The 12,891-nt window shown below is 33.5% G+C and overlaps 1 protein-coding gene across 10 annotated transcripts; it reads right to left on the bottom strand.

Moving 5' to 3' along the window:
- Positions 1-243: 243 nt before the first annotated feature.
- On the bottom strand, positions 244-11,970 carry LOC141671164 (lysine-specific demethylase JMJ28-like). 10 transcript variants are annotated; one of them, XM_074477299.1, is made up of 15 exons: positions 11,264-11,969; positions 11,037-11,182; positions 10,092-10,194; positions 9,884-10,001; positions 9,386-9,449; positions 8,558-9,296; positions 7,955-8,284; positions 6,744-7,331; positions 6,581-6,653; positions 6,410-6,495; positions 5,214-5,333; positions 5,060-5,128; positions 1,018-1,075; positions 836-900; positions 244-582 (listed from the first exon to the last, which is right to left on the bottom strand). In XM_074477299.1, the coding sequence occupies exons 1-13, from the start codon at positions 11,786-11,788 to the stop codon at positions 1,061-1,063; spliced, it is 2,976 nt and encodes a 991-aa protein (XP_074333400.1). In that variant the 5' UTR covers positions 11,789-11,969; the 3' UTR covers positions 244-582; positions 836-900; positions 1,018-1,060. The 10 variants fall into 10 exon arrangements, with proteins under 10 accessions (XP_074333400.1, XP_074333401.1, XP_074333398.1 ...); XM_074477300.1 differs by having other exon boundaries at positions 244-528; XM_074477297.1 differs by having other exon boundaries at positions 840-900.
- Between the last annotated feature and the right edge of the window lie 921 nt (positions 11,971-12,891).

The raw sequence follows: 12,891 nt of genomic DNA, 5'->3' as shown, positions 1-12,891 counted from the left end.
ATTGCATCATATGACACTTTTACTGAGCAGTTAACACTTGCACTCTCGTTTCACTGCGCAAGGATCAAACCATAACAAATGGAATGAACAATTTTCCCGAAACTTAAACATGAAATTCAAAATGTAAGGGATCATAAATAAAATGAACCAAAGTTCCAACTTCCGATGCAAAAGTGATGCGGAAGAATGATGCAGTCATCCCCAAATGTGTGCTGGAAAGAGTTTAAATTAGTACCAGCAAAATTCCAGGGAGATTTTTTTCTTTCTTTTTGCTTGCAAAATAGTACAAGTTTCATTTGTTTACAGGGCCAACCAAAAGGAGCATTTCATATTTGAAACGTATCAAGGGACCTTTAAACTTTTGAAACTAACAAACACGTATAAAATTTCTACATAAATATCATACAAATGTACAGGGCATATACCAACAAATCAGCTCACTTCCTTGCATCTTGTAAAGATCATGTCTTTTAATTGGTTGGAGTAGATGTTCTAGTCACTGAAACAATTGCTTCACCTACAGATGTGCTACACAAAAGCTCCCCATATCAGTATTTTGTTTATGTCCAACAAAGCATTGACCTGCAATTTAATTATTGCAGCATGCTGTGTAAAAAGTGAAATTTTATTGACGAAAGCAATTAGATAGTACATGTATTACACTTAAGTTGTTTGTTAATTCTGCCCTATTGTTCTAGATGCAAACATAATAAGAAAAATGGCTAAACAGGCACGACTACATAAGCATAATAAATAAAGTTCAATGTGACCAAAAAAACTATATATCTAGGATTTTTTTTAATGTGTTATTTATCATATGTAAGCATAGAATTACCTACCACACTCGACCAAAGACGTAGAGGATTTGCAAAATTCTGAACTTCATCCATGCTTGATACTCTGACAAATGATGGATCAGGGATATCAATATCCTCGTAATAAAATGGAAACTACCTAGGAAAGAAGGAACTTATAAACGTAAAAAAAAATGCAACTATTAATTATATAGAAACCAACCAGCTGAAGTATGAGCTTTCTGCATATTCAGTCACTTCTGGTCCTAGACTTTGCGAAACTGGTAAAGAGAAAAAGATGATAACAATAATAAGCTTTCTTTCTTCCAAATTATTACTCCCTCGGTCCCTTCCAATTGTTTACATTTCTGAGAAAGTGTTCGGCACGCATTTTAAGGTGCATAAAAAATATAGTTATGTAACTTATTTTTAAAACTTTCTTTTTTAGAAAAAAAATGGAATGTTTTAATTTTTATTCAGAAAAACAAAATTGTAAAAAAAAATTACAAAACCATACTTTATATGCACCTTAAAATGCGTGTCGGACACTCTCAAAAATGTAAACAATCGAAAGGGACGGAGGGAGTATGAGATAGTGTATCATAATTTGCAAACATGGAAGTTCAAGTACCAAACAAAAACAACCCTTTCAATTTTCAAACAAAATTGAGTATACAGGGATAATTAGATGGGCTAATCAGTTTATCACCAAAGTGGTCACTCTGTTATTCGCACAAATCTCAAATGGATCACACAAGTCAAACCTTTCTCATAGTTGTGAGTAATTACCAAAAGGTACAAACCGTGCTGTTCCATCATTTTTATGATCAACTAAAATGGTTTTAGTTTATAGGTGGCAGTCAACAAGAATGATGTGGCAGCAAGGTGGAATATGCAGCGACTTAGATAGCCAAATAAAAAAGAAAATTATAGGATCCCAGTCTAGGGTTTTTTAATCAAACTCGTTATCTGCCCGAAATCACCGGTTCCATGTTTTTTATTAAAGCTCCTAGGGAAGAACCACAAAATTTATTAGGGGTGTAATGAATGAGAGAATGACTAAGATGAGAAAGCTGAGAATATAAAGAAAAAAGAGCAAGCTTTTTTTTCCTTGACTTTCAGTATCTCTAGAAGGGATTAGAACTTGGGAGACAGGATGCGAAAAAATGACAAAAATAGCCAATTTTTGAAAAAATTTAACAAAAATAGCCGTTCTGAAAAAAGTGGCCAATTTTGGCCGATTGAATACTCCACTGTCAGTTGGGTATCCCAATTTGTATAGCATACTCCACTGGTAGTTGGGTATTTCATATATGGGATACTCCACTGCCAGTTGGGTATCTTGTATAAAGTGGATACTCCACTGACAGTTGGGTATCCCATCGGCTAAAGTTGGCCAACTTTTCAGAAACTGGTTATTTTTGTTAATTTTGTGTAAAAATAGGCTAAATTTGTCCTTCACCCACAGGATGCTATGTTACCAGTTCATGGGTTTTTAGAACTGTTTTTGTTTGGGCGGTATATGATTTGTTGGGAAGGTATATATCACTGATGTCAACTATTTGAGATGGTTCTAAGTTAGGTCTTGTCAAATATCAGAAACAATAAATAATGCAACAATAATGACTGTAGTAATAATAAATTACTGCAGTAATAATGTAAATATAGGCAGTAAGTTTCTCACTGTTATTTAACCAAAAAAAAAACTTTCTCACTGTTCTTTATATAAAGCTCAGCCTCCTGCCCTCCTTTTTAAACTTGGAGCAGACATTATAATTTATAAACCAATTCCCAAAGTTCCCTCCAATCTCTCTCACCTCTCTACTATTTCTCACATCGGCTGAGAGTTTCAGAGGTTCTCTTGGTTAATCGTATGAGGCGGTTAGAGATGCATTGACTCAGGTTCTTAGGATGTCGAATAAAATTTAATGCCTTTTTCTGTAATGGCTTTGTAGGTCAGATGGTATGAGAAAGAGATAGCAGGAGTCTAGATTCTAGTACTGAACTATATATTATTTTTATCAATATTGGTTCATGTATGGCCAGAATTTGGTTGTTTCACTACAATTTTCCTTTTTACTTTGATATCACTGCAACTTCATGTTAGTTGAGATTAACAAATTATAGCATGTATCTTTTTGTGAAGAAGTTGGCCACTTCGAGACTACTTAGAGTTGTGTGAGAGTGATTGCATCTGGGATATTTATGCCTGAAGAGTATGAGACAAGTTTGGCTTCTCTGACCCACTTAGTATATTCATGCCTTATGAGTGACCACTTCAGTAGTTAACCCTTAAACAATTCTAGGGGTCAGTAAAGAATTTTTTCAAATAAATTTTTATTGCACATTCTTATGAAAGGTTAAATGTGCTCATACTTATATTCTAATGAAAATGTATATTATGAATTTATTTAGATAATTCAAATAATTTTCCATTTATATGGCATGCCACATAAATGTTAAACTTCGATAGAAAGTAAATAATTCTCAATTTCTCTTTCATATTTTTTCAACAGCGAATAATTTAAATTTAAATACTAAAACGCATAGATCCTTTTAGAATGCAGAATCAAGATGCTACGTGATTACCAGTAGTCTAGTTATCAATATTACTCGTACCTTTTTTCATTCAATGAGAACTAAATTTCTTATAAGATGTTAAGTCTTTACTTATAGTTATTAATATTTAAAAGTAATGTCTACCATACAATCTCTTTGTATAATTTCAACAATTTAGACTTTAGACAAATAGTTCTAATAATTTTTTTCTAATTCAATGAATTTATATTTATCTTTTGTATTAGAATTGAAATTTATATGATATTGAGTCTTTATTTCTTGGAGTACTGAAGATTTATATAAAAAAAAGGAAACTAAGTGTTTACCTTGAGTTGATATTAAACTTACATCAATCATGTTTTTTATATAGATGTTTTTATCAACATTTTTCCAAAATTTAATTATTTTTTGCATTATTTGTATAAATTAACTATATGCCCAAAAATGCCGAAAATCTTCAAGCATAAAGATTGATAAAAACAAAAGCAGTGCTCCAGAGCCTAAAACCTTCCTCTCACTGATCAAAATATAAATTTTATGTTTGGGAATTAATCAGGAGCCTACGTGGGTTGGGGGGCAGCCTGAAACATTGCGGGAGGAAGCAATGTTTCAATGCGGGTCTTGACTTCCGCAATGTTTCATTGCGAGATTTCGCCATGCACAGGAAACATTGCGCACTCCGCAATGTTTCATTGTTGGGTAGGCTCCCAGTTTTTAATGTCCAAACTGCCCCTCTCTTTAGCTTATTCTAATATTCAACTTATTTATATAAGTTTGGACAGTGCCGCAATGTTTCATTAAATTAAGAATATTATATTTAAATAATATTATATTAAATTAATATTTATGTAGTTAAAAAAGCATTGATAAATGAATTAACATAGAAAAAGGGTAAAAAAAGGAATGAAGTATGTGGGCCACTCCCGCAATGTTTCATTGCGCCCTCGCAATGAAACATAGCGGCAATAGCGGATCCTAGCCATTCGTTTTTTACTTCAATGGTCCTGATTTGTTGGTTGGATAGGGTCCCTATCCAACTATGGCTGTGGATAGGGACCCTTTATGTTTTACCCTACATATTTATTATAATACATGATATAGAATTCTTACATAATTAGGAAGATTATGATAGAATCCTAATATGTAACTGTTAAGCAGTTTCTTTTTCTTTTTTCTTACATTTATCTATTGCCTCTCATTTATATATTTTATTTAAACTATACAGTAAATTATGCAGAAGTATAGATGATAATCAAACTTAAGTACTATAGCATTCTACCAACCAGTAAAAGGGGATTCAACTTTAAATAAAGAGTATAACTGTTCATTCCAAAGCATGATCACTATACAACAGCAAAAAGTTACACATGAAAAAGGATATGATAAGAGCATATCCTTTAGGATCAAGGATATGGAGCTTTGACACACCTAGGCTCTATCGACATTTATACTGTATGTATAAGAACATCAACTGTTTAGGAATTAGGATCAAGTACGGATCTATCTTTTCCTGAAGTTTAATTTACTGAACTAGAAACTTCTAGAGCACTCACCAAATGGAGCAAGGAAATATGAAAATGATGCTATTCAAGCCTCTCTTATGATAATTAAGCAACTAGTTCCTCAAATTATTTAATTAAAAAGAAGAATGAATGAACACCATATAAACCTACTATATATACAGAAACGTGGTTAAGAATACTTACTCTAGGTGTGTAAGATTGCTTAATTTCCTTAATTGCTGCCTTGATACCATAGATGGTCATGTTTTCTACCTGTCGAGGGCAAATACTGTCACTTAAAATGCTAAAAAAGAGCATGGCAGAGGGGACTAGATAAAAAATTAGTAAACAATTATACCTCTGGAATTTTTACTTTAGCTTTATGACCTTGAGGAAGTAGACGGAGTTCTTCAGCCAGTCTGATACACTCGCGAGCATTTTCAGGTGATATGAATTCCAAAGCTACGTTAACACATGACTGCACAGACATTAATGAAAGAATCAGTACTTCAAAACCACAATTAAAATTAAACGGAACATAAAGATTGACAACACAATATTATGCACACTTATAGTAAGAGTGGCAGCAAGATCCAATACGACCAGACAACCCGACACAAATTTGACCCCAGCAATACAAATTCAGGTTAGGGTTTTCGGGTTCGGGCCAATTTCAGGTTGATCCAAAATTAACTCGAATAATTCGGGTTGGTTTTGTGTAGCCTGAAACTGACTCATAATTACCCGAAATCATATGTATTAATTATTCAATTAAATATTATCCATACTATATAATTAATATATAAATAATAATTAAGACATACAAATAATTATTTATAAATCATTAAATACTATTTAATATTTAATTTATATACAATAAATATATAAGTATAACTACAATTTCGGGTTCTGTCTGGTTACCCATGGGTAATCTAACCCATTAAAGTTTTGGTTTGAGTTAAATATACGGCCCGAGACTGTTAACCTGCCCGGACAGCGAACCCGATCTGATACCGGAAATTGTCCTCTCACTCACTAGCACAGGACCAGCTAAGAGTTTGAACAAGTAAAAAACATTGCAGAGCTTCCATTTCATAAGTAGACTGATATACGTCAGCTATAATTATAAATTCAATGCCATAATTTAAACTAAAGTAAATAAAAGAAGATGTCAAAAGTCAAACATTTAACAGCATCAGATCCTACTGTATTGACAGGTTCTGGTTAAGGCAAGGCCTGACCTCTTTGTGAAGAACAGGTAGGACATAAAAAAATCACGACAAACTTAATGCCTCTGGCTATGCAAGTTATTATTCATCTGGTAGTCACATGTTAATTGTGAATGTATGGCACATGTTAATTTATCAGAAAATCTATAAAAATGTTGACTTAAAAGTGCATATACTAAATTTACACAATGGAACTTTCAACCTACTGTACGGGAATGAGGTCGATGCAGTGAGGCTAAAAGCCCTTTAGTTAGTCTAGGTTATTAATGAAATATGAAGCATACACAAACTTGGTAAGAGTTTTTATATATATTTAGTACTCTACCTTAAGTTTTCTAACTTGATAGGGACATCCAGCTGGAATCATGACTGCTTCCCCAATGTTTTGCTTAAATGTCCATGGTTCGATATCTGAAGGCAGTAAATATAGGTCGGATCAAAATAATCTTTAGCTGTGTATAAGCAAATATGAGATGCTTAAAATGTTTTAACTTACTGAACTCCTCCTTCAATCGCATTATGTGAAATGCATCTAGAAAGAAACTCTGATCAAGGATTGGATGAATGACCTGCCGAAGATTAAAAAATAATAATTATACATTAACTAGTCTGATTGTCACTGTTTGGCAAAGATAAAACTTCACTCCTTTGAGTCTTACATCCTTTGGAGAACCATATGCATGAGTCAACTCTTTAGAGTACCGTCTGAGGTATTCTAGGAGCTTTGGTACATCCTGTCGGCGGAAAATATCCCACTGAGCACCACAAGCACTTGCTGATTGATTGTCATCGTTACTTGAGCTTTCTACATTATCATGAACGAAACTCTCATTTTCATAGTTCTCATGTGCTTGAGTGGTTGCAGAGACTGTGGCTTCCGAATCATATCCAGCATCTGGTTCACTTGCCACTGGTATATTCAGGTCTATTAGAGTTTGTGCACAACCTCTATCTGAATCAGTAGAGTGCATAAAAACTTCATCTAATACGTTTAGATTTTCTGGCGTTACATCCTGGGAGACAGATTCTTCAGTGTCTTCACTATATAATGATATTTTTCTTGTCATCTCTTCCATGTCCTCTCTGTTTATCATTGATGTCACCTCAACTTGATTATCCAAAGGCTGACCAGTAGCATCTTTAGACCTCCTATAATCTTGTTCCTTGTGCCTTTTTAACAAAGCTCTAAGTCTATCAAGCTCTTCAATATTTATTGGCACATCTGTTGCATGTGCAAGAATATTAACCTGCAAGAAGATAATAAAAGCCTCATAAGATTCTATGCATTTCAAAGAATATCCACAACTAGCCAACAAATACCATAACTTTAATAAAGGTTCAATGATGTTTCTAGATTCATAATGCATGCATATGAAACATTTGTCCTGGAATATCAATTGTAAGTCAATTAATTGCTCAAACAAATCCATGATACAAGTATTGAAAATGTTTCCATTAAATCATTCTTTTCATTTTGGCCAAAGAACATTATATAGCTGTCAAGTGGAGGGCTCCTTCTAAGATGGCTGTACATCACAAACTGAAGACACATAGGGTAATAAAAATTAAAATATTATGGTAGATAAAAAATAACTTCAAGATATTGTACATAGTTAGTGTTTTGTTTGTTTGTAAAATTTCACATCTTTAAACACCATTAGAGGTCAAGCTCTAAGATATTGAGTCTAAGCTAAAAGATGGGACTTTCAGTACCAGTGAATCTAAGATGACTCATTAAAACCCTGTATTAGTATCTTTGATGTGCCACGCCTGCCGGGTGCAACACGGGCACACGGAAAAGTGCAGGACCCCAACAAACAAAAGAAATGCTAATATAGTTTTAGAATGATTCTGAGAAGCATAGACTTACCACATCGTAAGAGTCATAGGATAGCCTTGTCAGAAAATTAGCTTGTGAAAGCTCCTCCGGTCCACCATATGTTATGTAGATGCAAGGACCTAGGTTTGGCATTGGCATTTCATTAGGCAACTTCAAAGCTAGGTTTAGAATACCACACTCTGGATTTATGTACTCTTTAAGTGGTAAAGAATCTAATATCTCAGCATGATGGCCTGGAAAATGTTCTCGAAATAATTGAGAAGACAGCCAGCCTCGAAATTTCACCGTCTCCCGGCATATATTTGCATTAGGATGTCCATTTAAAGACCCCATAAATGTCTTCTTATTACAAATTTCAACCTGCAACAATCATAGGACTATAAGGGAACTCTTTAAGTTTTAAGATTGATGTCGTTAAAATTTGATCAATGAGTTCGAATTTAACCACGATGGGAGCATAAACATGAATTACATAATATGGAAAAAAAAATCAAACTCTCAATCACCACATATTTATAAAAAAGAAATACTTGATTAATTATTAGTTTTCGTAAAGCCCTTATTTCGATTGTTCCTATCTATGTTAAAGCACATGTGAGCTTGCCAAACAGTATTTGAAAATATAAGACTAACCTCACACCAATCCAAACAAGTTTCCGATTTTCTTGTGTCATGCTGATGATAAGAATTCTTGAGTCCTAGAAAATGGTAGAACATGATAAATGGATCCCAGCTCAACTTTGAGGTACTTTTTATTAGATTGCGAAGTATAACAGGATGACCTTTACCCCAATGCTTCTGAAAGTGTTCCAGATTTTCAATACGAAGATCCTGGACTGTGGGATAATATAGGAAGTTATCACTTGAATCGTTTCTCCTAGCTGCTTCTTGCAACAGTCTGATTCTGTTTACTCTATGATCTGTCTGTCTACAGAGTGAGCAGTGTGGCCCATAATCTGGAGTCTCTGGAAGGACATAGCTATCAATTATTTCTTCTACATTTGTTTGCAACTCATTCATCCAGCCAAACGGGAACACACTTCTTAAGTCAAGGTTGTTTTCACAACCACCAAAACCATGGTTTGGGCAAGGAATATTTTCGTCTCCATCGACATTCAGCTTTCGTTGTATAGTTGGAGAAGCTATTGAAGTTTTGCAAGAACTTTTCCTTGAAGTGTTAGACCTCCTTTTTAGAAGGAGTTCATCATCTGACGAATCATCTCTCCTCCCATTTAAACAAGTAATTTTGTTGTCATTGATACCTCCACTAGACTGTCCTTCTCGAAACTCCCAGCAGCAAGTTAAACACATATTATATGAACATCTTGCACAGCTTCTATGAAAATCAACGACTGAAGCTTTGCACTTATTGCTGTTTCAAATGTTCAAAACATCAACCAAGGTGTGCAGAAAATGGCATATATTAAGTATCAAAATGTGCAGCAATACTCTTGAACATACCAAGCAGGTAACTCCCTGTAGCCAACTTTGATTTGCGGTATATGCAATTCATAAAGTCTCTTTCCTGTCATGAGATACAGATTGGAAGATAAAACTTATGTACAGGTTTAGGGGAAAAAGTAAATTTAACTTCATTTTTCAATTTTTTTGCACTCTCTTGGTCTGCTGATGATTGAATTGTTATGGAGGAATTTCGCAGGTCTTCTTAACATGCTCGTGATCTTTATAGCATCTAGATATTAAAGCGTTGGAGCTGGAAAAAAATGTATGCACATGCATATTATAATTATATGTATTTACATGACGTTGATGCACCTTCAATTTTCTTTCCTAAAGACCCATCAATTTTCTGTCCTAAAGACACACATACAGACCAGCGAAGAATTATAAAAGTATAATGATAAAGCAATATATTTTAGGCAAAAAGAGAAAAAAAATGTACTCCATTTCAAAGTTTTTAATAGACTGATCAGTTGAAATTTGGATGATAATCTGTACCTTTAATTCTAGATTCTATATCCAACTCAATGATCTGGTCAAGGTTCACTTTTTTAATTATAGGAAGAAGCGCATGGATGAGATAATGGACAAGCTTAGTATCATCATTAAAATAATCCTGAAAGATAGCATGTGCAATATTAGATCGCATAAGATCGAAGCTGAAATATATAAGTCATACAAAGGTCAGCCGACTCTGACATGATACCTTTTCTTCCCCGTCATTAGATTGATTTGTTAAGCAAGTCCTGCAACTGCAAGTACCAAGGCAAACTGGACATGCCGTCCTAATTTCCTGCTTGTCAAAATACCTATAACAATGAAAATGTTACACATCAAATCAAATCAGATAACTTACTGCTAAAACCACTGCATGTGTATACATCATATACATGTCATTTCAAACCGGGGGGGGGGGGGGAGGGTTCTTTATGAAAACAATTTCTTTACTCCTAGAGTAGAGGTGAGATGTGCGTACAGCTTCCTCCCATGAGTAGAATAATGAAATATGTTTGGATTGGTTTGGATTAGCAAATTTAACATTTTGTATTATTTCAAAAAAATAGTCTGAGAAATAATAAATGTCATAGATAGACATATGATAACTGATTAGAGTATCACATGTGTTAATGAACAACACACTGATAGACTGATTTAAGTAAATTTTAGACTAAAATTATATTTACCGCTAGTTTGGCAATGTAGTCCCCAAGTTGCTGTGTACCAAAGTGTTGCCGTGCAAGGCTGATTAGTATTTGGTAACTAATTAAAACAACTAACATAGATTATTTTTAATCGGCTTAAATATAATAGTATAGATGAGTCAAACATCAAATACCTATTAATATTTTAGTTTTTTCCTTTGAGATCAAGTGAATATCTTAAAAATATACATAAATTTTATAAGTTATGAAAGGTGCGGTTTACAAAATCCACTATCATTGCTTTTTCCAAAGCCTTAATAGTTTTCCAAACCACGCATTTCAGTAGTTGGGTTCTCGAAAAGTAAATGTCAAACGACCTCTAAACAGCCATATACTAAACATTTTAGCAAACATAATAATTAAAAGCTAATTCCTAGTAACGCCAATAACAATATACATAAGTGTGGCACCGGAGCATATCACTCCACACAAACTATAGCTAAACATACCTTGCTTTAATACAATCTTCACAAAAGAATTGCTTGTGGCAACTTGTACACTTAATCAAGGTATGATAACTACTTCTATAACACCAATGACATTTCAATCTTTTCCCTCCAGTCAACAACGGTGCTTCACGCAAACTATGCAAGGTCTAAAAACACAAAACAACAACAAAATCAGCCCAAAACAAACTAAAAAAAAAACAAAACAAAGCAAGTAAAAAATAAACAACCTCCACAGCAGTACTTAAAATCGGCTCAACGCCCTCAAAATTCTCGTCCCCATATCGCCTTTCCTCCAAAGAACAAGCCTTTAGCCCTCCTTTACCACTAAAACCACCCACATTACGCAATTTCTCCAACGACTGAGACGGGTCATTGCTTTCTTGACTTACTCTCTCTTTTCTCTTCACAACTTCATTTTTCAAAAACTCCCTAATCAAATCCAATTTCAAATCACCTCTACTCATCTTAATCTTTTTCAAAGACCCATCGTTATCTTGATCAACCCCACTTAATCTTTTCCTCTTTTGAGCCTTTTTTTTATTAACCCTGAGTTCTTGATTTAAGGGCTTGTTTGGCTTTCTTTCAATTTTCAAAGACTCTGGGACTTTCTCTTTGTGTTGTCTATGACGACCTTGAAGATGATGAATCTCACACAGCTTCTTGTTCTCCAGTACTGGACGATTGCACCGCCATTTCCGGCCGTCGGTTCGGTTGCACCGGAGATGCTCCGGCAAGGGCTCTGTTTTGGCCATTTGGGGGTGGTTTTTTATAAAAAAGATTGGATTTTTATGGTGGGTTTGATGAGAAAGTGTGATTTAGAAGATGGGTTTTGGTTGGGTTTGAGTTTTAATTAGGGGGGTGAGAGTAAAGTGTGCCTGAGATAGCTGATCCCTGATTGTAGTTGAACTGTGTGTTTTTCTGGCTGGACTAAATTGAGACTCTTCTTTTTCTTTAAATTTGTTAATTTTAATTTTTTCCATTTAATTTAATAAAAGGTATATATATTTAGAATATGTTTACAATATTTTTTAAAAAATAACACATAAAATAGTTTTTAATAAACGTATATATATTTAGAACATGTATACAATATTTGGAGTAGTGTTACATATAGCAAAATAACTCATAAAATAGTTTTTAAAAAATATATATCATATTTTATTTAAAGAAAATTCATATTGACACACCTATAATAATCCATTAAATCAACAACTGACCCTTCATGTTTTGACGAAGTTTTGATAAAAAAATTTAAAAAAACGTGGATGGAGCAGGGGAAGAGACTTCATTTAAAAAAAAGGGAGATTTACAGGGACGACAGAATAATCCGATCTAATAGATACCCGATTCGAAATCCAAAATTTTGGATTTACCGAACCCGATTTTTTAGATTTGGATTTGGATATTGATTTAATTTTTAAAACCGAATTTTTTAATTTGGATTTGGATATTAGGTATACCGACCCGAAACCCTATCCGAAATCTGAAACTCTATCTGAACCCGATCTGAACCCGAAATCCAAAAAAATCCGAATTATTATATATATAATATTAGAATTTTATATATTACACATTATAATATTATATATATATATATATTATTTTAGATAATATACATTGTACATATTATTCTATAATTTTTAGAACATATATTTTTATATTTATGGTAAAAAATAACTAATTATAAATTTCAATGAAATATAATTATTCAATCATTTAAATGGGTGATAAAGTTTATAAAGTTAACAAAACATCTTTTAAGAATAAATCTAAAAAATTGGGTATCAATTGAGTTGATTTTTTAAATATGAGCTATACGTATAATAACACAATTAATTATGTGATGGAGTGGTCG

Source organism: Apium graveolens, chromosome 7 (assembly GCF_009905375.1).
Source record: "Apium graveolens cultivar Ventura chromosome 7, ASM990537v1, whole genome shotgun sequence".
NCBI lineage: Eukaryota > Viridiplantae > Streptophyta > Magnoliopsida > Apiales > Apiaceae > Apium > Apium graveolens.
The sequence above is the reverse complement of the archived record's forward strand: the minus strand, read 5'-3'. Positions and strand labels throughout refer to the sequence as shown.

Coding starts and splice junctions, on each gene's coding strand:
- LOC141671164 (XM_074477291.1), bottom strand. CDS start 11,788: ATGGCCAAAACAGAGCCCTTGCCGGAGCATCTCCGGTGCAACCGAACC. Junction 6,654..6,743: donor CATATGGTTCTCCAAAGGAT/GTAAGACTCAAA, acceptor AATCTTCGGCAG/GTCATTCATCCAATCCTTGA. Junction 5,334..6,409: donor ATCAAGTTAGAAAACTTAAG/GTAGAGTACTAA, acceptor ATGTCTGTGCAG/TCATGTGTTAACGTAGCTTT.